The following is a 25,387-nucleotide window of genomic DNA, read 5'->3' on the forward strand; positions in this document are numbered from 1 at the left end:
AATAAAATAATCCTATATTATAAATCTATAGAGGTTGTACGTCAAAAACAGTCTAAGCTCAACACAGTATAGGCAGCGTGGTTCATTTATCCAACAATATCTGCAGTTACCAACTGTGGAATTAGTTTATTTTCTATAATGATTTTTTTGATGAAATTAGGACTGAGGGCGATGAATTCTTTATGAGGAATAAACCTGAAAGTGATGTCAGACAGGGTTGTTGGGTTTTTTTTAAGTTCACATCTGATCCATCAGAAATCCTCCCAGTTTGTGCACAGCTCCACTGAGCCCTCCGTAGTGTAATGACCGCTTGTACTGCTGTCCAAAGGATCCTGAACCTGAAAGACAGGTGTAACAGGGAAACAAAAGCTAGTTCTATTCACTGAAACAAGAGTTATCATTATAAAAAAATAAATAATTAAAAGCCAAACAGAACATATCCTACTTTGGGAATAACTGGAGGGTCTAATGTGCCTCTACAGAGTCTGTCCCAGTTGAATCCTTCAAACCACCTGAATAAAAATGGAGCATCACAACCTATGAAACCATGTTTCCAAGCAAAGGTCTATTTTTTCTGCACTGTAATAAATATGTCATCTTACTTGTGCCTCTGAATGATATTGGCCCCATTCCTCTGACTGCCCAGTCTCTCCGAGGGATTGTTCCTTGGTGAACGAAAGCAAACAACAATGCACAAGTAAATGAACATTGACTCAATAATCAGATGCTGTCCTCAGAGGGGTGGGGTTACAGCACAGGTCGTGTCCAACACACCTACACTGTTTGTGTGTTTTGGGTCTGGAAGAGGGGAAATAGAATACAATGGCGGGAGGACAGGGGGTGGATTTTATGTCTGAAAAAGCACTATAAAATACCTTTCACTATATAATTCATGGTATTTACAACACCTGCACAGTTTCTTTATGAGACTGGAGGCACTTTTGCTGATGGTTTTTGGGAAGTCGATCTGACCGATGCCGTGAAGGGTTGCGGTGAGAATCTTTATCGGGTCAGAGTCGCTGAACGGGAGCCTGGAGAGGAAAACATGAGCCTGTCACCATCACTTCAATATAAAACTGGAGATATGAGAATAACAAGTAGGGCTGCATAAAACTGTGAAACCTACCCACCACTCAGAAGTTCAAACATAAAAACGCCCAGTGACCAGAAGTCAGCAGATATACTGTGACCTTTGTTCAAGATGATTTCAGGTGCCATGTATCCCGGTGTACCGCAGAACGTCCAGGTTTTGTTCCCCACCTCTACCTTCTTTAGACACCTGGAACCGATCTACACAAGATGCATTTGAATATACACACGCTGGTAAACCCAGATTTCATGCTGAAAATCGGAAACTAAGTATGTAACCAATTGCAGTACCAGCTTGGCGTAGCCGTGTTCATCCAGAACAACATTTTCAGGCTTGACATCTCTATAGACGACACCTCGACAGTGGAGAAAGGTCAAGGCCTCGACAACACAAGCCATGTAGAACCTGGTGCTGCATTCGTCCAAACATCCTCTGAAACAGTATGTAGTAAGTGCTGGCTTATAAGGCGAGTTCTGATTTTTTGGTGAGGTTGTATGAGGCACTTATCCACAGTAAGTGTGTTACAAAGATGGCGGTTGGCACGCCCCCAGTTTGGAGAAGCAGACATGAGGACAGGCATGGGAGAAAAGCAATGTGGATGTTGGTAGTAGCTAAAAAAAATAATTCAGTTTAGGGGGAATGCTTTATTTAGAAAAGTTTCACCACTTTCCCTTGCGTCAGACAGCCCTGATTACGCGGGGGAGATCAAACCGTTATCTACAGTATATGATCTTGTCAAAGCCACCAGACACCATCAACAAAAACAGTAATTTGACCTCAAAGGACACGAGAGTAGCTTGTCTAATGCTGCCTCAATCGGCTAGTTTGTTTTGTTTTAGGTTAGTTCCAAGTAGTAGCGATGCCTTCACTTCCTGTGTGTGTCTAATAAAATAACAACAAACAGAGTGAAAAAATGTAACTTCCCCAAGAGGCATTAATAAAGTATAACTGATTAAGGCAGCGGTTTGGCTTCTCCAAACTGTGGGCGCGCCGACTGCCATCTGCTGTAGGTAATACACTGACACTGTGGATAATTAACTCAAAATCAGCCCCACTTTGAAGAATCTGAACTATCCTTTTAAGCATTGCAGCGAACAAAACAAATGTGTGATGTAGACGGATGTAAGACATCAAATCCTGCTCAGTCTTAAAATTGTATTGTGATAAAAGCTTGCCTAAAAACACAGCAGAGTATGATGGCTAAAAGTGTTTTGCATCTTCTTTAGTCCAAACATACTTACTTTTCTTTGAGTAGACCGCATAAATCCCCACCAAGACAAGCTTCAGTCAGAATGTACAGGCACTCGTCATCTCTAAAGGTTTTATATAGCCTGTTATTAATACAAATATAGAAATGTGTTAAAGATCATTAACAAAACATGTAATCAAAACAGTCCTAATTAGATAACTGTTGAAGTACAGGCACCTGGCTATGAATGGACAATGAGCCTCCATTAGGATGCGCCCTTCTCTAAGGATGTGCTCTCGTTGACCATTGTTGAGGATCAGCTTCCTCTCAAGGACCCTCATGGCATAAAGGCACTTGATGTTGCTCTTTAGTTGTACCTGACACGAGGTGGAAATCAATAGATTACATTATAGAAACATGGAATCTGGAGGAGGCAGCAGCTCGGGGGATCTATGTCATTGAGTGTGAGCTGCTATATGGTCAACCCTTACCAGGTCTACGTGACTAAACTCCCCAACTGCTAGAGTGCAGACAATCTGGAAATCACTTAAGGTGGAAGATGAGAAGAGATCAGAATTCTTCTCTGACCTGTTCACGGACAAAGCACAGGTGAGATTATACTTGGTCTTTTCTATAGGGGCCTAGGCGCAAATTGCATGTTATTGTTGTAGAAAATAGAGTTGTGATGCCCCTCACTCGGTTTTGGATTCATGGCTTTGCTGTAACTCGTGACTGCAGTCAAATATCAACCCACCAATGATGTCTCTGAAGGTCCTGAAAATCAGAAGCACATGATTATTATCCAAATCTCTTGCTAAACACATCAATTCATGAACAACTTTGTAACAACTGAATCAGTTACTATTTTCTGTTAAGGGGTGGCCAGTGGCTGAGTGGTTAGAGCAGTCGCCCCGTGTAAAGAGGCTGAAGGTCCTTGAGGCAGCGGCCGCAGGTTCGACTCTGACCTGTGGCCCTTTGCCCCCTCTCTCTCTCATCCCATTTCCTGTCTGTCCTACATAATAAAGGCTTGGAAAACTGCCAAAATGTAATCTTTAAAAAAAAAAAACATAGAAATCTTGATTTTTACAATATGACACATATCCACTTACTCCCTGTCTATGACCAAGCATGTGACTTCCCCAGCAGCAATCACATTCACTGTACGATCCTCCTCTCTAAAGATAGAGAGCAGGAGAAAAACATTTTGTTATCAATACAAAAAAAACACAAAAAAATCATTGATATTATGGTGGATTTTCTTTAGCATCATGTGCTCCTGTACTCATGCAGTGCATTATGTCCTCCTTACCCCCACAGAGCTTTCTCTCCAAACCACTGTCTCTCAGAGAGCTTATTAAGGAAGATCTGTTCTTCATGGCCTTGCTTCTTTTCTGTCACTTTCACCTGGCAAGCACAAAAGAGAGAAGTAATGAAAAAGAGGCAATGCTGGAGAGAAATATAGAAGAGCGCCAGAGTCAATTATCATCATCATAATGCAATTTCTAAAGCAGTGCTGACATTTTTTTTCTATAAAAGCCCCATTTCATCTGTGCAGCGAGCAGAGAGCATAAAACTTTACCTGGCCTTTGCTGATGATATAAAAGGTGTCTCCTGCGGCGCCTTGTCGAATGATGTAGTCACCGTCACTGTAGTTTGTCTGTGGGACATGAATGAGAGATAGAGCAAAGGGTAGAAAAATAATTTAAGAAGAGCACAAAAAGAAGGTTCTGATGAAGGATTGATTCTGATTGTAGCCCAGCACCTGCTTGTTAAATGATGCAAAATAAATAAAGCTGAAAATAGGAAATACAGGGGCCGCCTGTAATCCCTCATGTTTACACGTCTTCCGTCAGTGTGCACACATAATCTATCATCTGGATTCTGTTTGAAGAACGAGTAATGGTTACACGATGTCGTGCTTCAGATATTAAGTACTTTATCTATACCTCCTCCATGAGATCAGACATTTTCATGATGACATCCTCTGGCAACGACTGCAGGAAGGGAACGCTGCAGAGACACAGGTAGAAGGACAGGTTTGAAAAGCGTTAGACTGATGTTTTTTCCCCCCAGAAACATGTCATAGGAATGTTTATATTCTTGCTCAGTGTTAGAAGCCTTGATGCAGCATTGTGGCGACTGAAAAACAACATGACCCTGGTGATATTGTGCTGAAGGTACTAGAATACAAAGCGGCTTGCTGTGCCTGCTCCGTGTCAAATGTAGTGCATTGGTCCGGTGTTCACCTGCTAAGCAGCTCCATTGAATGAGAAAGGCTGTTGAGACCGCTCTGCATAAGTATGGTCTGGTAGCTTTTGCGGTCAATAGCCCACAACTTGCTGTCTGTTTGCGCTGCAGATCAAAAGACAGAGGAAGGGATGACGTTTGTGACAGTGACAATGGAGCTCCGGTGGAAAACATAATCCAGAAGCAAGTATTGAGACAGCTTTCAATGACACAGATGGATGTGGCTTAAATGCAGGATCAGCCTAACAATAATATAAAGAGCAGACTGTAAGCAGGCCAGGCTTGTATTGCTTATTGTGTTTGATAAAAGAAAAGAAATGTAAGAGCTTTAATATAAATCTAATCTGATTTCATTAACTTGTATTACTCTTTCTTTATAATAACAATATTACATTTTTATTTAATAGAGCTTGAAAGAGGGTGTTGTAAATTAATAATGACCTATATTGATTGGTTCATTGAAACTCCCTGCAAATGGAAGATGTTCCCTAGACGGTCTAATTTGATCCACCATCTGATAATATGGTGCAGCCCGGATATCTCAATTCCTCACATTTGGATATACCCCATCGGTTTTCACTTGAGCATCATGTGACACGCAATACATGGCCATTGCTTTATTTGGATCTGAATGCTGTGCAGCAAGAGGATTTTCTGTAATTTTCTCCAGCAAATAATTTGCCACCCTAAACTTCTGTGGCCCGAGGATGGAGCCGAATTTTCACCTGCACTTTTATTACTGAGGGAGCACATGAAAAGCTTGACCTATAGTTTCAGATAGCAACAATAAAAACAAAGTAATTTCAGGTCAGCAAAGAGAAAATAAAATCAGTGGGCCCTGAACAGATCTGAGAGAATGGCTGACATGAGCTGAGCATTGTACCGGGGAGCAGATATATATATAGTAAAAAACAGTGAATTGGAATTTTCACAAGATAAAGAGAGCAGTACAAAAGGGGAAGGAGACGCTCAGGGACCAAACAAGGCAAATAAACGTATTTCTTCTATTTAAACTGATCCTGGCCATTTCCACAGCCTATTTATTTGTGAAACCAGGTCAGATTCTTGTGGCGTTGGCTGAGAAAGTTTTCCCACAGGACTATGTGATCAGATGCTGGAAAGGAAATGGAAGCACATTTTCTATTTTCTAAAGAATATCACACAGCAGACATTAATACATACTATGTTTTCATCCAACCCTGAAAAGAGTGAATCGAATACAAATGATTTCTGAAAATGTTGTTTGCAAATATTTGTGAAAGTTCAGTTAATGCATGTTGGATTGCAGAGAGGAAAAGTTGCACTTCAGACGGCTGGGTTACACAGAAAATGCTTTAAATTCCCCACATCTCTGAGAAAACCGTTTGAAGCTGTAGTTTTTGCCTAAGATCTTAAAATGTCTTTGATTTTAGATTCAACAGACATCTATCCTAGACCACTGACAGAAATCCGCCTGCTTGTGATATTCTTTCAAACAAGAATTATTTATATCTCAGCCGAATCAAAATCACTTGAACTCAAACTCCGCCAGACAGTGTTTCAACGTGACAGATCTGCAGCGACATCTGCATCTACATAAAACTAACAACACGATGCTTTGATACCTGAGACAGAGTAGGTGTGGGTGCAGTCGTAGAGGAGAGCCAGCTCTCCAAACATGTCTTCCGGCTCAATTGTGAGAAACTTCAGTCCGTCTTTTGTCACATCCAGCCATCCCTCTGTTGATAAACCCACAGTCATATAATAACAAGTGCAACTGTTATGTTCATTGCTGTTTTTGTGCATGTGTTTTTACCGTACAAACGACAAATACACAATCATCCCTGAGCAAATCAAGGCCACCCATCTCGCTGGATGACAAGTGAAAAATACAGAGAGCAGCCTCTCTCCATTAGCTGCCACATAACAAATGCAGCCAAGACTCCCAAGGACAATCGAGCACCAATGAGCTCTCTGCAATTTCCTGTCTTTTGTATCAAGCTGACATTTCAATACAAAAAAAACATTGATGTGGGTCACTCGCTATCCCAAGTGCCATCTCCTTTCTCGCTCAAAAATGCAATTCTCATATCGCTGTGAGATCGGTGTCAAATTATCTAACCAAATTGTGAGCCAGCAGTAATAAAATTGATATACACAGATAAGATAAAACTAATAATTTCATCGGACTGTACTCAAGCACCTGTCATCTCATTAATAAATGTCCTCAAGCATGATGAATGAGAAGAAAATGGTTTACCTTCTAATACATAAGCCTGGGCCCCGTTGGCCCCCTCCTGGATGACATAACAGCCTTGATTGATGGTAGTGGGATACATACAGGCTATGATGGCTCTGACTTCTCCTTCGTCAAGGTTCTTCAACAAGTCATTCTTCAAAAACGCTGCCTGAATCAACCGCTGAGACCTGAGGGAAGGTGGGATACTGATGTAACAATCAAAGGAAAGTTATTCTAAATGCCTTGAATGCAACGTTATAGGCGACAGTGTTTGCAAATGATTTAAAATATTCATTGATATTGAGTCGTGCAGAAAGCAGTTGGTGTGCCGTGAACATGTAAGAGATGTTTTTTCAGTTAGAGCAGAAGCTGAGAGAACACTGTGGGCTCTTACTCCTGGCTTTTGTCACAGCTTCTGTGTGAAACCATGGCGAGAGTCACCGGGTCCAGAGTGAAAGGCTCAGAAATGACTGTTTTCCTGTTGGCTCTCTGCTGGTCATCACTTTGAGCTGAGCGAGGTACAGGAAAAACACACAATCAGTCATATGTAAGGCTTGTGCTAACTGTAAATGCTTTCATTGTGACATGTATAAACACCATGCTTTGAACCTGCACTGGCTGAAGAGGATCCTGTGAGAGAGACAGTGGCTCTGTAGCGATCCAGTTCTTCCTGAAGTCTCCGAATCAGTTCATCCTTCGTATCCAACTCCAGCTCCAACTCATCGATTAGTGTGTCCCTCTGGCGGAGCTCCTCAATCTTTAGTTGCAGGGCAAATTGGAGGTCCCGAAGTGTACCCATTACCTGTAGGGTGACAAGGCACAGCAAAATATATATTTCTACACACAAACATACACATACATATATGGAGTGGGTACAACTACATTAAATGTGCAATTTCTGTCTGATTTTGAGTTGCACTGAGCCCCCCTCTGCAGCTACAATCTTAGTTTAATCACAGCTTGACAGCCATCTGCATCTCTAGATTACGTATGTCAATATTATCAATATTAATAATACAAACAGACAATCACTAAGGTATAATGGCTTCTACTTGAAACACACAGGAGAGTTTGCTGAATGCTTATTATACATATCCCCACAAGTATTAGACAGGCAGGTAGATAAATAGAGTAGATAGATAGATAGATAAATAGATAGATAGATAGTACATTAATAATTCATTTGACGAAACATGTTTCACAGCATCATTTTCAACAGGCTGAATAGGAAGAAAACATGCTCAAGTATATTCCAATGACACAGTTTCCTGTGCAATAAAAACAAAGATTGTACATCTGTCTTTGTTCTATGAGCTTGCAATATATATACAGGGGTAGCAATGTACAAATGCATTACAGATAGTTTATGTATGCAGTCTCTGTATTTGACTATTTTTCACACTAGTAGAAAAAATAACACTCATAGAAAAAAATATGAAGTCAAGGACAAGAGAAAAATAAGGGAAAAGAGAGTAGCGGTGCTAATAGAGATAAAAAAAAAACACATCAGATAAGACAAGGTCAGTATATACTGTCTATTAAGTCACACACACTTTGTGTTCCTGCAGCAATAACATATTATACATTTCTTTTCTCCATTTGGGGTCGCAAGCACACCCGGAACAATGATAGCTTTTGAAATGCATAACTGAGTTGTTGACAACTGCGTTTACTGTTTCCATTAGACTGTTTGTAAACACACATGCATGCTCTGTTCTGCACAATATAATGTCGACCTGTATTTCACATCACACTCACACACACACAGACCACTTACCACATGCAGCCTGCCTGACGCTGTCAAAGTCCTCCTCACTTGTCCTGAATGTGTTTGTCAGACAGTGCATTCGACAGGTGCAGACCTCCTCTAGGCTGGACCCGTCTAAGTGAAAGATGCTCCTCTTCTGCTCGGGGCTGGGCACAGACAGCAGGCAATCACATGACCAAGACAGTGGAGACCATTCTGGAGGCTGTAATGAGAAATGCATGGACTCGATCCCAATTGGGTCAGAGGGTCTTTGGGGTATTTCCGAACCCGGGGGATAGGTGGGTCTCCGGCAAACTGAGCGGTGAACATCAATCATTGTATTCCCCTCATATTTGGTGAATGGGAAAAGGTGTAAAGGTTGGCGCAAACAAGAGGTTTTACTCTCCCTCCATATCTGTAGCCTACACAGCAAGCGGCCTATCCTGATATTATAGGCTATAACCAATAATAACTTAACTTGTATTAGGACAACAATTGATGTGTTTCGGAGCGTCTAGTGCAATTATATTGTTGGATTTTCACAATAAAACATTTTGAAAGCAATTGTCACAATGGATTTTTTTTTAATGTTTAATGTAAACACTGTAGTTGTAGATATTTTGGAGGACCATTAGGACACGACCCCCATAGCCTATAACAAGAGCTAAGCAAGACAGACAGCTTCATTAAAAGTGATATCAAATTTTAGATTAGTAATATTAATAAATCGTAGTCCTAATAACTAGATAGTAGCCTAATATGTTGCTCTTTGGCACTTTAAGATTCCTTACTCCAGTTAGGGGTTTGGTTTACTTTATCTTCATTTTGATCCATGGCCTAATTAGAAGAATCAGAAGAAATTATAATTTGCAGGTTTCTTTCTTTTTTGGATGAATTAGGGATGGTTTACAGGCAGTCATACAACAACCACTCCAGCCATAGGGAATAGGGAATGTATCACCACTCGGACGCCGTTCACTGGTATTAGCCGTCTCCGGACGGATCTGGGCTGCTGCAATTTCCGGTCTTTTCGTGTTCCGGATTGCAAGTATAATTAATTTGCACACTTCTAAGAATCTACAGGTGAAGTTTCACATTTGTACATGAACATGTAAGTGTCAAATTATTATATGAAAGTTTGGGCCCAGGTGGTGGTTTACATGAAAAAGGAAATTAAGAAGACTTTACGGTATAATTTGGAGCTGTTAAAGCGTGTCATTTTATTTTGAAGGACTGAAGTATGGTCCCGGATGTTTTGACAACATTAATGTTAAAGTAGACGACCAGCAGCTGCCAGTGTTAACAGTGAGGAGATCGGGGTGTCCGACTAGGGCCGAGAGGAGCACACGGCTAATTCGCCGGTGTTAGCGTCCTTTTGACAAAGCTAAATTAGACCGTTAAAACGATATATAGTCACAAACATAATAATTTAGACTTTAGTTTAACACCACGAACTAAACTAAAATCATTACACCATAATTTATATTCGTGGGTTAAACAAAAAGTTTGATAGAATTTAGCCAAAAACCGTGCGACTGGTGACTCGGTTACGCTAGGTGTCACCCGAGAGCAGTAGCAGCAGCATCCGCCGCTGAAGAAGAAGATGGGCCGTTAACAAGAGAAGAAACCCCGTGGCTATCTTGAGCTAGCTTAGTAACGTTCCTTGAGTGTATTTAGTTAACTTAACATTTTAGCTTGTTGTTGTATTTCGTTCAAGGTATCATCGAAAATGATCCTTACTGTGAAGCCGCTTCAAGGCAAAGAATGCAGTGTACAGGTATGTAAAGCACCGCCCGGTTAGCCAACTGCTAACTGTTAACTCCGTAACCCTAGCTACGTTAGCTCGCTGATTAGCCGAGCTACATTTGAGTGAAGTAACCACACACGATGCTTTGCTTGAGTCTGAACATTAGGCTGTCAAGCTCCATCATACAGTCTAGCTCATGTGGATACGGATATGCAGTCAATGCTCGCTCAGCTATGAATCAATGTTTTACTCGAGCTAACTTGTTAGCCACATCCTTGAGAGAGATAGCGACGTTTACTGCAACGATATCAGATTTCCTGTTTTGTTTTCTACGCATCTGTGCTCTTTTCCAACCAAATATTATCTCCTGTAATATTTTACGTGTTGATCACTTATGTTGGCAAATAAACAGGTCTCTTCCTTATATTTTCTTTGTAATAAGGTGGAATACCCGGTTACATTCTTCTTTATCAAATTCAAACATGTTCATCTAGATCTGAAGTGTCTTTTGACTCCCTTAACTGAGACTGTCAATCTGTTTTGGAAATGTGCATATACCCGTAAACTGTGGCAAGATATTTGTAGATTCATTTTTAGATTATATCTGCTGTGATTTTGATCTCCTCTTGCAAAATTGGCTTTGTAAAGAGTGACCTCCAGCTGAAAAAGAGTATTTTTTTAGTTAAGCTCATTTTAATGCTTGCAAAGTTGTACACCCACAAGTGTAAATTTGCCAAAGTAAACCACTTTTTGTGTTTTAAGGAAATAAGTAGAGGTGTATTTCAAGTCATTATCCTCTGCTAATAACATCAAAACATAAATCTGTGCTCCCATTTTAATATCTTTGATTCAATTTCATTTTCATTGTCCCCTGTATCTTACTCTTTCCTTTTTTAATTATTATTTATTATCTTTATCTATATTTTATTAATTTTTTTGTTACGTCTATTTGTTATGCAATTATTATTAATGTGATGCTCATCATATGGTTTGATGCACTGTTCAATCAATAATAAAGTTGATGAGAAAATATGTTTTCTCCTACGTTACACCATAGCTTGTATTATTTTAATTTATTTTTTATTGTGTGCACCATTTAAAAAAATTCATAAAAAATACAAAAAAATTACAAATAGACTGTGCAGGAAGAGGGAAAACCCAGAGGGCTTATTTGAATCCTTTACCAAAAAACAATTGACAAAGTTTCAAAATTCACAAAATGCAGAAAATAATAGAAGTAATGGTAAACTTATGACAAATTAAGTTTGGTAGCAACAAGAAAGAACAATAATAATTTCCATTAAAAAAGTGTGTGTGTGTGTGTGTGTGTGTGTGTGTGTGTGTGTGTGTGTGTGTGTGTGTGTGTGTGTGTGTGTGTGTGTGTGTGTGTGTGTGTGTGTGTAATGTTCTGCATTATATTTAAATAAATCTTAAATAACTTTATATTTTTTATTTATATACAGCATTATGGTTACAATACTTATACGTAGTTGTTGTAAGTCAGTATGAAGTAATTTTTTATTCGATTTTTTTCAACTTTATTTGCAAGTTCTTACACACATCATGTGATGCAAACAATTGTAGAACATTTTGTTTTTTGGTTTTGGTCAGCATGCAGCAGTATAGCCTATTAATGTTACTTAGCTATTAACTTACAAGTTAGTAGCATTAAGTAACTTGTCCTGCTCTCTCATCAGTATGGGAGGTTATTTGCTCACTATAAGACTAGCCCTGGCCCTAGTTTGTGGGTCATGTTTTGAAATGATAACATTAATGTGTGAGGCACAAGCAGGGTCCACATATGTGTAGAGACACCCACATCTACCTGGATATGGGAGTGTGTGGACTTTATCAGCATAGTATGTGAGCAAAGGGTATGCTACTGCAATACTCTTGAGGTATTGTGTGTAGAATAATAGTTACGCCTAGTAGGATATATATAAAGTGTTTGGAGACTTGTGTATCAAATGGAGATGAAATTCACTTTCTGGACTAAATGGTGTATTCATCAGAAGAAAGTTGAATCTAGGTCATATTGTTTAAACTGCGTCAATGATCAAGAAGTCATGTTCTGAAAGTATAAAGGTACTCGCCCACACTCTTAACGAGCCTGTCATCTGCTAGGCTATGTCTTCTGTGCTTATGGGATAAATCCTAATTTTAAAAGGCCAGTCGATTTTCTATGGAAGAATGTTCAAAAGAGGCCATTAACCGAGGTAGAGGTGCATTTGTCACTCGTGTGTGTTAGTTTCTCATTAATTGATGGTTTGATGCAAAGTAAGAATTTCAAATTGGCTGCACTCTTCTGAAATTTGCGTACTCTTCAGCAAAGCAGACGCAAAGAATTCTAACCAAATGTATTTTATTGTGACTACATCATTTTGTTGATCTTCCAGGTGACTGAAGACGAAATGGTCTCCACGGTGAAGGAACTTGTGTCAGAACGTCTCAACATACCAGCAAACCAGCAGCGGTTGCTCTATAAAGGGAAAGCACTTGCAGGTAGATTTGCCAACGGTCAAGTGTTCGTAACCTTTATGCAGAACTGTAATTAAGTCAATCTATTTTGTACATTTTTGATGGTTGCATACTATGTTTCTTTCCCCAGATGAACACAGACTGAGTGATTACTCCATTGGGCCGGAGGCTAAATTGAATTTGGTTATCCGTCCAGTGGGGGAGAGGACTGGAGTGTCAGGGATGGCTGCCAGCAGCAGCAGCAGCAGCGGCAGCAGCACACAGGGAAGAGTGTGGCAGACTGTGTCCACTATCCTCGCTAAACACTTTAGTCCAGCAGATGCAGCTAAAGTCCATGAACAGCTTATTAAGGTATTTAAATATTGTATTACAATGTATTATAATGTAAGAATTACAATGTAATGTAAGATCAAAGCAATCGAATTTCGCTAATCAATTTGGATGTGTATTGTTAAATCTAAAAAGTTTTACATGTTGCTACCAGTGGAGGCTGGAGACTCAAAACATAAAGAAGGGCATTTAAAGTCCCTTGACCGAACTATGTATGTTTAATAAACATGGGGATTAGAGCAGAAGGTGACAATGAGATCTTTTCTGGCATGTTTAAAATGTAGATATTTAGGAGGGTTTTTTTTAGCAGTTCACTTTAGGGACGAGATCCTCCAAAGTCTGAAAACATCTTAAAAGGTCATTTATGCTCCAAATATAGCCAAGAAATGCAGCCTTCTTTTTCCCAAATATGGAAGACACAACCAGCTTATCCTAGCCCTCTGTATCCTACAACCCATGTAATAATAATTGTGTGGTGGTTAGTTGTTTAATAGTGCATTCATGAGTGCCTGGGCAACTCATAAAATTGTAACATTATTCAAGATTCAAGAAGCTTTATTTATCCCGAGGGAAATTATTTTGCAACAGTTTCAATACAAAGGTGGGAAAGGATCAGAGTAACAATAAGCATAAACATAAATCAAATCAAAATAAAGCTAACGTCAGATAAATCAAGCAATGAACCAAGTGTGACAGAGTGCAACAGACGTCGTGGTTAAGCGTAGGTATATACAATATACAACAATACGCAGCGTGCAGTTTAGCAGCAGATTGAAATGAAATAAGTACAAACTAAATAAGTGAGAAGGAGCGATAAGTTATAAGTGTTAAAAATGTTAAAAATGTAGCAGCATTTCCTACAGAACTAAGTGACAGTATGGCACAGTGGAGTGTAGCAGCATTTCGTACTGAAGTAAGTTACAGTAAACCACAGTGAAATGTAGCAGCATGTCCTAAAGCACAGTAAGTGTAGCAGTAGATAGTTACAAGTGCTCGTATCACACTCGTATCACACAGGAATATATCACTCAAACTAGACTCAAACTAGATCAAGATACCGCATGGTCTCAGTAATGACAGCCAGGTAAACGGTTCTGGCCTTGCAAGTAGTTATGTATAGAAATTGTATTGATTTTATTTTTGACATTACATTTTTCTTTTTATTAATGTCAAAAACTTATAGTTGCATTCACTGAATACATATTGTTTATTTATAGGCATTTTAAATGGAAATTATATGGATATATTAAAACCTCACAACTTGCTATCAACTAGTTATTTTGAATTCTAGTTGTTTCGTGGAAACTGGTGATAAACTTATGTTGGTTCAGGTCTTTTGGTAATGCAGCACCGTTCGTTTGATTTGGCCTCGGGTCTGCATTACTCTAGAGCACAAACAAATCATTTTTCATTAATAATAGAGCAGTATCCCTCCAAACACAACATGGTTAAAATAGATTCTGCAGAATACATTTAACTTGCTGTTTCTCAATATTTTATTTTGTTTTTCTTGAAGGACTATGAACGCTCACTTCGACAACTTAGTCTCGACGACATTGAGCGCTTGGCGGGAAGACTGCTTCATCCTGATGGCGAGGGCATGGAAACCTCATACATGGACTAAGGATGCTGAGCTCGAAGTTGCTTATTTTGATTGTCGTTTGGCTGATTGCTTGGAGGTGCATACAATGTTTTAGAGTGTGAGGCATGGAGAATACAGTAACTGTTTTGCTGCAGAGAGCCCTGGCTGTGTGCCTATTCATTGGCTGAATGAACACAGATAACACTGACTGTTGATTATCTCAGCAAAAGGGCTTTCTTATCCATGACCAAAGGACTTGGATAAGAAAACTTGGGAAACTTTGAATTGGTCCCTGTCATTGATGATGTTGCAGTAATGACACAAGACCTTATCACATAATATTTGAATACAAAGGAATCCATTTATGCTGTTGGTTTCACATGATCTCTGGCTGCTATAACACCCAGGAGACGCTAACTTCTACTGGAGGGTATTTGTTAGTAATGTCTGTGTTGGATGATGACTGGGTGTTTTTCTTCTAACTATCCACGAGGAGGTAATACATGTTTTATTCTGTAACTAACTGATGTTCATTGTATGATTTGTAAATATCATGTTTATATATACAGACATTAAACCACAGGAAAAGTCTTAATGTTTTCTGTTTTGTTGTGTTGATATTTTGTCAAGTTAAAATATGTATAATAATATAATGAAGGTTTACTGTGAGGGGGGGTTAAAACCGTTTCTAGCCAAGCAAGTAGAAGTGGTTAAAAAGGAAAAGAGGAATTGAATAGAGGCGGGACCAAACAGTGCGTCTTACGCGTGTTGACCAATCAGGTGACGGTATAGCTCTTTAGTCCTATGTCATGGCCAATCAGAAAAATGAAGAGTAAAGCGAGGGCCGCCTATGTGGTGTACTGACGGTTATTTCTTTTGCGGCTATTTTTTTGGAGAACAATAAATGCGATAAATTGTCTCTCGACCTTTCTTACGAATTATGACGGATATACACGTTGGATAAGGGGCGATATCATTTGTTGGACATTGGTAAGGTCACAATAGAGCATCGGTTGTTCCAGCAGTATCAGCTAGCGTTAGCACAAAGCTAGCACATCTTTCACTTCCTGCCTTTACAATTCGCTTTAGCCAGCTAACGTCACCTGATAATACTGAGCGTTTCGGTTTCTGTTGCTGCGTCGTTTGTTGCCATGTAAATTGGACGTCAGGTCAGATGAGCAATAGCCAGTTTTCCGCTTGAAATAGCTTTAGTGTGTAAAGAGGGAAGAATCGGCTCACTGTTAGTGTAATTGATGCTTGGGCGTTACATCCCCCTCATCAGGACCACTTTCCCTTTGGCAAAGCAATGCAGACTTCCTAGATAATTAACTCGCTTATTTATCTTTTATATTTGTCAACTACAGTCGCAATTATTCCACACAGTGTTTTTGATAGTCCACTTTAACTTAATTCTCATTTGGGCATTTGGGAATAGCATTTTCCTTGCTACAGTTATTCTAGTGTCAGTACGATTCAACCTCACCGAGCTACTTTGCTGTGCTTTCTTTTCAGTGGATTCATGTTTGTTCTTTTTTTTCCTTCTTATTAAATCCATTTAGTAGGTGTGCCCAGTCTATTGAAGGGATGGACACCCTGATTCCCACCATCAACCGGCTGCAGGAAGTCTTTCTCACAGTGGGTGCAGAGGTCATACAGCTCCCTCAGATAGTTGTGGTTGGATCTCAGGTCAGTCAGGAAAAAAACAACAATCAGAATGATTGTATCGTGAATGTGTCTGCAGCTCATACTGATGACAGAAACTTTGCTGAATTGCTCTCATTATGTGTCACAACAGAGCAGTGGAAAGAGCTCTGTGTTGGAGAGCCTGGTGGGACGTGATTTCTTGCCCCGGGGATCAGGAATAGTCACAAGACGACCCCTCGTGTTGCAACTTGTTAATGTTGCACCTCTGAATGAGAGACTTAAGATCGAGAATGGTACCTTCACATGTTTGTTTTGATTATCCTTGAAAACACACAAATCAAGTTTTGGCACAAGTTATGATATACTAAATCTCAGCATACCATAATAGTACAACAGATTTGTTATATCTGTCAAGGCGTGGAGACCTCTAGAAGTAGTTATGTGTGATTAGCACTTAGGCGTGGCTCTTTCACTCACTGTTTGAACGCCTAACTCCTTCTAGAGTCTCTCTTTGCTAACATGTAGTCTTTATTCCTCTTCTTCTTCTTTTTCTTCTTCTTCTTCTTCTTCTTCTTCTTCTTCTTCTTCCCTACTCTTTCAGGAAATGGGGTTAAACAAAATGCCCAAATCAGCTACCCAGGTCTCTGTATATTTGGTCTACATGTACATGTCTTTGTTTGGCGTCATTTCTTTTGTGAAGTCTCTCAAACCTTTTTTGTTTGTTCTAAACATCTTCATCTGTCAAGCATGATATCAGTCCATTTGTAATCTTTTCAGTTGTCTACTCAAACCGTACATTTATTTGCAGACATCCCTATGAAAGTAGTTACACTCATTTTTATATGTTATGTTTGTTCAGGTGTCAAAGCTGAAGAATGGGGTACTTTCCTGCACTGCAAGAACCAGGTACACTTGTCTGTACAATTCAAATGATGTGCCTGTTGCCTTTTTCCTGTGTTGTGTGTTGGGTTTAGCTGATGCGTCTTTTCACGCCTCTTTGACAGATCTTCGCAGATTTTCAGGAAATCCGCCGGGAAATTGAAGCAGAGACTGAACGCAGTTCAGGTGACAACAAGGTGAAAGGAAAGCATTGATTTGAAGTCAGTGATGCCTTAAATTAAGCTTTTTACACAGCAGTCAATGATTTTCTCTCTTTCCTTTCATTTCATCCAGGGAATCAGTCCTGAGCCCATATATTTGAAGATTTTCTCCCCCAAAGTGCTAAATCTCACCCTGGTTGATTTACCAGGAATTACTAAGGTAAGCTCAGCCACTTGACAAAAATGTTGATTTTGTTCCATTTGTGCAAACATAACGGCACTAGATCATGATATCGTCCTCATATCTGCAGTCATCGTATATTCCCAGCAGCTATCAGCTGCTGTGCTTACTCTAACGCTGGCTGCTCATTGTTGATACCTCAGGTTCCTGTCGGGGACCAGCCAGAGGATATTGAGACACAAGTTCAAGAGATGATCTTGTCCTTCATCTCCAATCCAAACTCCCTCATCCTCTCAGTGTCCCCTGCCAACTCTGACTTGGCCACCTCAGATGCTCTGAAATTGGCTCGCGAGGTTGATCCAGATGGTAGGACTTTTTGTGTTCTTTCTCCTCAGATTTCATTTTAATTTTCTCTCCTTATCATCTGTGCTTATTACATAACACGCCTCAAGTAGAAATGCATGTTAAATAATTTAATGTGTTCAAAGAATGCATTACTCTCAAGCCATTTCACGTTATTGGACCTGCCAGTCTTTACTATTGAGAGCTTTCTAACAGTTGCCGTCATGTTGCTCTCATGAAAAATAGATTGATGGATGAGGAGAATCTGCCTGTAGCAATTGTCTGGGAGATTGGCAATATGTCCTTAAAGCGTATGTTGTACATTGATAGTGTGCTTGTTAGTATATCTGTATCTGGGCCCAAATGTTCCCCTGCTGGCTTCAATCCTATCCCATCAGAGATCTGTTTCATTGTTTTGTTATGTGGTGTCCTGCTATACGCTTTCCTCAATTTAAATGATAAATAACTAAACTGGGAAGACTGAAATATAATCAAAAATCTGTGTGTCAGGTCGTCGAACACTGCTGGTGGTCAGTAAGCTGGACCTGATGGATGCAGGGACTGACGCTCTTGAGGTCCTTCTTGGTCGAGTCATTCCTGTCAGACTTGGGATTATCGGGGTGGTTAACAGGTTTGCAATTATACTTTTTTTTTTTAAGATAATTTTTTTTTGCCAGTTTTCCAAGCCTTTTATTAGATAGGACAGACAGGAAATGGGCTGAGAGAGAGAGGGGGAGACATGCAGCAAAGGTCTGCAGGTCTGAGTCTAACCCGCGGCCGCTGCCTCGAGGACCATTGGCCTCTTTACATGGGGTGACTGCTTTAACCACTCAGCCACCGGCCGCCCCGCAATAATACATTTTTGATGGTTTTCTTTTAGTTTAGCTATGTAATGTTTTAAGTTTCAAAATTCAACAAGGTGGCAATTGTTCATGTCTTTTTTTCCCTGATCATCTGATTACACTCCCTCTCCCTTCCCAATTGGTGATCCTCCAAGGAGCCAGCATGACATCAATACCCAGAAGAGCCTGGAGGACTCGATCAGGGATGAGCATGCCTTCCTGCAGCGACACTACCCCTCGCTTGCCTCCCGCGCCGGCTCACGCTATCTGGCCAAAACGCTCAGCAGGCTGCTCATGCACCACATCCGGGACTGCCTGCCAGAGCTCAAAACCCGAGTGACCGTGCTGAGCGCCCAGTACCAGTCACGGCTCAACAGCTATGGTCAGCCAGTAGAAGACCACAGTGCCACCCTGCTGCAGATTGTCACCAAGTTCGCCAGTGATTACTGCAACACCATCGAGGGAACAGCCAGATACATCCAGACGTCCGAGCTGTAAGTCTGATCTCTCTACAGTAGCATTATCTCTATGGAATTACAAATGCTCATTTTGAGGATAGTGGACTTTTTTAAAACATTTTTTAGGGTTTAGCGAATTGTGTCCAATTTTCTCACGTTGTCATCTAACTCAGCGTTTTACTGACATTGGTTCACTATGTACATCAGGTGGGATGTGGGAGGTAGTTTCAATTATAAATTGAAGTGGTATCAGCATCTTCTGTTGGCACCCTCATCTCTACAACACTCTTGCCACAAGGTTATTAATTCATGTAAATAAGTAGGGAGCTAATATTGACCTTTTTGGTTGAATGCATTTAATTTTGGTGCGATTAACATTGCTGACACACAGTGCTGAAAAAACGCATTGGAGTCACAGCTGAACCCATCTCTTCTACAGCTGCGGGGGTGCTCGGATCTGTTACATATTCCATGAGACCTTTGGGCGCACTTTGCAGTCCATCGATCCCCTGGGAGGACTGACTGAGCTAGATATCCTCACTGCCATCCGCAATGCTACGGTGAGCTTCTATTCGTGTAATTAATTCTGTCCAAATTCTAGTCAAGTCCTCTCGTTTGGAGGAATAGCAGGTAAATATTGGAGCTGGTGTGTGTGTGTGTGTGTGTGTGTGTGTGTGTGTGTGTGTGTGTGTGTGTGTGTGTGTGTGTGTGTGTGTGTGTGTGTGTGTGTGTGTGTGTGTGTGTGTGTGTGTGTGTGTGTGTGTGTGTGTGTGTGTGTGTGTGTGTGTGTGTGTGTGTGTGTGTGTGTGTGTGTGTGATTTGCCCTGCAGGGTCCACGGCCAGCACTTTTTGTGCCCGAGGTGTCCTTTGAATTGCTGGTGAAACGGCAAATTAAGCGGCTGGAGGAGCCCAGTATGCGCTGTGTCGAGCTAGTTCATGAAGAGCTGCAGAGGATCATCCAGCACTGCTCCTCCTTTAGCACACAGGTTAGCCAAAAAATGTTGACGCATTTTACACTTCATTGACAGAGTAGCATTAATTCTGACAGCACCATGTTAATAAAGTATGTCTTTTTCTTTGCAAGGAGCTTCTGCGATTCCCCAAACTGCACGATTCCATTGTGGAAGTAGTGACGGGATTACTGAGGAAGCGCTTGCCCATTACAAACGAAATGGTAATCCACAGTTTACCTAAATTAATCTTGCCCACTAATTGTAATAACTAACAGTCCTATTAAGGTGCCTTTGATTTCTTCTGATTTTTCCCTTTTAGGTGCACCATTTAGTATCAATAGAGCTTGCCTACATCAACACAAAACATCCAGACTTCACGGATGCAGCGCAGGTCTCTGCATCTGTCAACAGTCAGCAGGTAGCTATTTGTCCCTTACAGCAAAAATTCTTATTTTTCATTTTTTTTCTGCTTGAGTAAACAGCACAAGCCGAGTTGTGTAAATCCTTAACCATTATGTTTCACATGCAAACATTAGAGCCCCTTTCAAAGCTTGTAGTGGAATTTTCAGACTCAGCCAAAAATGCTTTGACCCTCTGACTTCCTCGGCCACTTCTCGCTGTCAGGCGGAGGCCCTTGATGGAGGGAAGCGCTGGAAGAACGAGAAGGTTGCAGAAGAGAGAATCCCGGCTGCAGGCTTTGGCAGTCCCAGCAAAGGCCAGGCCATTAACCTCCTTGACACAGTGAGTGGTGGGATTTAGCAGTAGGACAAAACACTTAAAATGAATACTTTGCACACTGTCAATGTTACTTAGACTCTCTCTCTCTCTCTCTCTCTCTCTCTCTCTCTCTCTCTCTCTCTCTCTCTCTCTCTCTCTCTCTCTCTCTCTCTCTCTCTCTCTCTCTCTCTCTCTCTCTCTCTCTCTCTCTCTCTCTCTGCCAGGCGGTGCCCGTATCCCGCAAGCTGAGTGCAAAGGAGCAGAGGGATTGTGAGATCATCCAACGCCTCATCAAGTGCTACTTTCTCATTGTTCGCAAAAGCATCCAAGACAGGTTCGATTTCCAGATCTCCTTGGGGTTGTTACGGTTGTGCAGTCATCGACCACTGTGGCCGACATTGTGATTTAAAATTCCCCCGCGTCAACGCTAACACCGGGGCGTGGGTTTGCTGTGGCACTAATGGCATTTATTGCAAGAGAGTTTGGACAAATCCAAAGTAAAAGTGAATATGTTCAAACCAATAGAAACTTTTATGTAATCAGAATCCTCCATAAACCCCCCCGAGCCACATGTTCTTCATAATTAATGAAGCAATCCCAAAACGATTATTGCTATTGATTTGGATAGTTAGAATTGAATGTTGCCTTTGGACAATGGGCAGCGAACAGAGACAGAGACAGGAAGTGTGTGTGAAAGAGAGAGTGAGAGCTACTGGTACCATTATGACCGCACTTATATTTACACTCTACAGTCTGGCAAAAGAATGTCATGATAAAGATGACATCCTTTTATACGTAATAGTGGATAAAGCTATAGCTATATAGTTGCGGGTTTTGCATGTTTGGATGACTCGCAAAGTCCGAGTGCTCAGCTCTCAGTCAGGCAGCGCGGCACAAAGGAGAGACAGATAGCCCTATACAGACCTGCAGCAAGAGCGCACAGGGAGCAAGGTGCCTGAATATGAATCAATTAATATCAATTTTGAATTAGAACACATCATCACAGTTCGATTAGTTAGATTTATAGTACCTTTAAAGGACGACCACCTAATAAAGATATAGTTCATCATGATGTTTCACTGAGGACATCGCTATACGCCATTTCAGTAGACATCGCCGGACACCAACCTGTCTCCTCTTCTTTTGTCTTTTGTTGAGCTTACCTGTTGTGTGTAATGCTGATTTTCTAATTTTGTCTTGGGGCTGTGTGTCCACAGTGTGCCCAAGACAGTGATGCACTTCCTAGTGAACTTTGTGAAAGAGCATCTGCAGAGTGAGTTGGTGGGTCAGCTTTACAAACAGGCACTGCTGCAAGAGCTGCTCATTGAGTCACAGGACACGGCACAGCAGCGGACTGAGGTCGCTCAAATGCTCGAGGTAAAATTGGCTGATGCTTTTGTTCCCTGAATAGGTTCTGAGCATGAAGAGTAGCAAGTCCTTTATTTTAATCTTTTATGTAATATTTCAAAGCCAGTGATTCAATTGCCCTTATTATTATTTTGTTTTTCAGGCCCTCAAAAAAGCCAACAACATCATCTCTGAGATCCGGGAGACCCATCTGTGGTAGCCAGAAGAAATTCCTTTTTCATAGGACAGCTTGTATGAGAGTGTATGTGAGTTTACAGCGCAGAGAGAGAGAGAGCGTGTGTGTGTGTGTTTGTCTTTGTGTGGCAGCACCACTGTTTTCTCATGGACCAATGACCATAGCACATTTAGATCTACTTTTTTCCTATCAGCTGTCTCCCTGACGAGTACACTGGGGCTGCTGCTTTTCACTGTGAACGTTGTGTAGCGAAGCAAATTGATTAAACACTCAGGCCGAAAGTGTAAAGTCAGAACCTGAAAGACACAACTGAACAAAATCTTTTTCTTTCATCATTTTGTGACTAAATGTTTGTTGAGTCCTAAGAGTGTTCCTGTAAATGTAAAATGTAAACTATATGTGGATATATATATATGTTCTCTGGGGTGGTGGGGTGTCAAAATATGTTCACACTGTACAATTTTACAGTTTCCAAACAACTGGGCTTCTTCGGAATCCCTTTAGCAGGTGCTAAAACTATGTTGATGGAAGATGGATCTGTTCCAACTGTAGAAAAAAAACATAGAAAAAGAATGTCGATAGAACAGACTCAACTGTTTGCTGCACGGTCATCTGACGAGTTATTAAGAGAATTGCACTCAGCACTGTGCGTTGACTGTACAAGTAGAATTAGTTGGCCCGCTACAATGGTCGCGGTTCTGTACAATGGCAACGGTGCACATAAAAATTGCCGCCGCTCTGACCATCCTGCTATGTTGTATGTATGTCTGTGGACGGGAATGAAGTGGAAGTCCAACTCAATCAGTGCCGACTGCAGTGCAACACTGAAGACAGACCAGCCATTTGCAGAACTTGGAGGATGAACGCAGATCGTTTTTCCAACTCTGTAGTGCTAATCAATATCAGGTTTATTTTCCACAGTCAAATTTACATATCAGTCCATTTATACTGTTATCTGTTGCACTGACTATCTAGTTTTGTGTGTCGTCATTAACGAGGAGACCAAACGTTCCTGACATTCATTTTTCTCTTTCTATTATGTTTGTAGAAGATGTGTATGTAGAGTGTATATACTATACTTGAAACCAGAAATGATTAAAATGTATAAGAATAGTCAGGAGATTATGTTATACGGTAGGGTACTCCATCATCTGTTAGATTTTAGATCCAGATGGTAGGACGGTAATCTTCCGTAGCTTCTCTTTATTTCCTCAAGTCATTTGTTCGTTTGTTTCTGCACTTAAGTATACAGAGAGATAAGATAGTTCCCAGTTATTGTCCCTGTCCAGTAGTAAGGACAATGTCCCAACTATAAGACACTTGGTATGCAGATACATCCTGCATGCAGAGCCATTTGCTTCAGTGCCAATTTTAATTTTATTGTGAAATACTGCTAGTTGTACAATTATTCATCTATTTCCATCTGTTCCCAGCTTAGGTTTGTTGTTCAGGATTCCTCTCCCAAGTGTTTTAGATGAATGTGAATCTCCTCTAATAGCCAAAATAAATATTTATCCTTAAAAATGAGGCTTTTTCAGGAAGGACTCTGTCTTAACAGGGACCATCAAACAAAAAAAACGTTCAGACTTCTTCTGTGTGATCAGGGGGCAAACACCCTGTCAGTCAGTCTTTCTGAAAGCCCCTGTGTAAGTTGGCATGTGTGTTCAGTATGCATGTGTGGATGTATGAATGGCTGATCTATGTATATTTTGTATTATTTAAATGTATGTTATTATTATTGTTATCATACGTATGTCAACTGCCTATGAGTTCCTGCCTGCCAAAATGTGTGATACGCGTTTACTGAATGAAGCCTGTTGAGATTGGGGGGGAGACTCATTAAACCCTAACAAAGGACACTACAGAGTATTTGGGTGTTATTGATGACATGCAGTCATAGCGATTGATCAGTTTTCATAAGATCTGTCTGTGTGTCTTCCACAGTGCTGCAGCAATAGATGTGATAAGTCTCACTATTCTTCACTATTATTGATCTCAGGTGAATGAAGTCGGTCAGATGGATTTGTCACAGCCGCACCAGCAGGACGAAGACAAAGTCTCCTGAAGGGTGCCCACACACACACACACACACACACACACACTCATACTAACAGTGACATGAGCAGCGCAGTCTAAAACCTGTCTTCTTTGTGTTTGACTCGCACACTGAAGCACCTGCTATGGAAAGAGCCACATAGGGGGACATTTCGGCAAAGAGTAAGCTGTTTCCACTTAGATGATAGATGAGTGTTTGACTTTCATTGTCAATGCAATCCAAGTTAAACCTGCGCAGAGGTTGAGAAGTGAGGTGATGGATGAGAAAGCGTGGAGAGCTGCTCATTAATGTTAGATGAGATTGAACGAGGGCACTTCGGTCCAGGAAAAAAGCATTATTTGCAGCAGGCAAAACCTTTTTATACACTCTATGGACAAAACGTCACACTGTCGCAAAGCAAAATGAGCCATGCCTCTTACTCCAATTATTTTTAATTGCCTGCACTTTGTCTCCAACTGTATCCAGTTATTATGATCACCCTCTTATAACACACCCCACCTCCCCACCAACTGAGACTAGACTAGACCATACCAACTCTGACAGCACGGGAGGTGGCTCGGTTGCAGCATCGTGACAACTGCATCGTTTTGGTCACATGAAACCGGCCTTATTTAAGTGGAATCAGCCCAAGACACGTTTGGATGAATTATAAACCCCCCCGGGCTCTCCTGCTGTCCTCCAGTGATTTACAGGAGGTATACCGTCTGCATTCCCCTCCTCGCTTCAATTCCACTGGTGAGCCAGTCAGAAGAGCAAGCTGAACAAAGCCATGGGAGAGAGAGAGAGGAGCTTCTGGGAAGAAATGTCTCTCACTGACTCTGTCGCCTGGACAACCGGGTAAGAGAGGAGGGGAGGATGCATGAGAGAGAGAAAGGACCGAGGAGCATAAAAGGAGAGGAAAACAACACATTAACTGCTGAGACTAGAGAATTCCTATAGAGTATATCTGGGGAGAGGAGGAGTGGATACGTGTGTGTCATTCT

At 40.9% G+C, this 25,387-nt stretch overlaps 3 protein-coding genes across 3 annotated transcripts; 2 read left to right on the forward strand and 1 right to left on the reverse strand.

Annotated features, from left to right (window-relative positions):
• Positions 1-251: 251 nt before the first annotated feature.
• prkg1l (protein kinase cGMP-dependent 1, like) lies at positions 252-7,543 on the reverse strand (the record flags this gene model as incomplete). Its single annotated transcript, XM_083912787.1, has 19 exons — positions 252-338; positions 446-512; positions 603-665; positions 909-1,031; positions 1,127-1,290; positions 1,381-1,522; positions 2,332-2,421; positions 2,517-2,656; positions 2,771-2,867; positions 2,976-3,053; positions 3,389-3,454; positions 3,589-3,683; positions 3,859-3,936; positions 4,226-4,289; positions 4,526-4,631; positions 6,131-6,244; positions 6,766-6,932; positions 7,139-7,253; positions 7,342-7,543. The coding sequence occupies 19 exons, from the start codon at positions 7,541-7,543 to the stop codon at positions 252-254; spliced, it is 2,058 nt and encodes a 685-aa protein (XP_083768913.1).
• A 2,535-nt stretch (positions 7,544-10,078) lies between these two features.
• On the forward strand, positions 10,079-15,123 carry ubl4a (ubiquitin like 4A). Its single transcript, XM_083911886.1, has 4 exons — positions 10,079-10,268; positions 12,635-12,740; positions 12,847-13,067; positions 14,563-15,123. The coding sequence occupies exons 1-4, from the start codon at positions 10,221-10,223 to the stop codon at positions 14,668-14,670; spliced, it is 483 nt and encodes a 160-aa protein (XP_083768012.1). The 5' UTR covers positions 10,079-10,220; the 3' UTR covers positions 14,671-15,123.
• Positions 15,124-15,305: 182 nt separating this feature from the next.
• LOC310945945 (dynamin-1-like protein) lies at positions 15,306-24,035 on the forward strand. Its single transcript, XM_083912207.1, has 17 exons — positions 15,306-15,618; positions 16,188-16,314; positions 16,424-16,565; positions 17,132-17,178; positions 17,277-17,348; positions 17,446-17,532; positions 17,697-17,859; positions 18,346-18,466; positions 18,833-19,171; positions 19,575-19,695; positions 19,966-20,121; positions 20,220-20,309; positions 20,408-20,506; positions 20,713-20,829; positions 21,030-21,139; positions 22,023-22,182; positions 22,316-24,035. Exons 2-17 carry the CDS (start codon positions 16,213-16,215, stop codon positions 22,370-22,372), a joined length of 1,983 nt encoding a protein of 660 aa, XP_083768333.1. The 5' UTR covers positions 15,306-15,618; positions 16,188-16,212; the 3' UTR covers positions 22,373-24,035.
• The last annotated feature ends 1,352 nt before the right edge of the window (positions 24,036-25,387 follow it).

The sequence above is a fragment of the Echiichthys vipera genome (genome assembly GCF_963691815.1).
Source record: "Echiichthys vipera genome assembly, chromosome: 4".
Lineage (NCBI taxonomy): Eukaryota > Metazoa > Chordata > Actinopteri > Perciformes > Trachinidae > Echiichthys > Echiichthys vipera.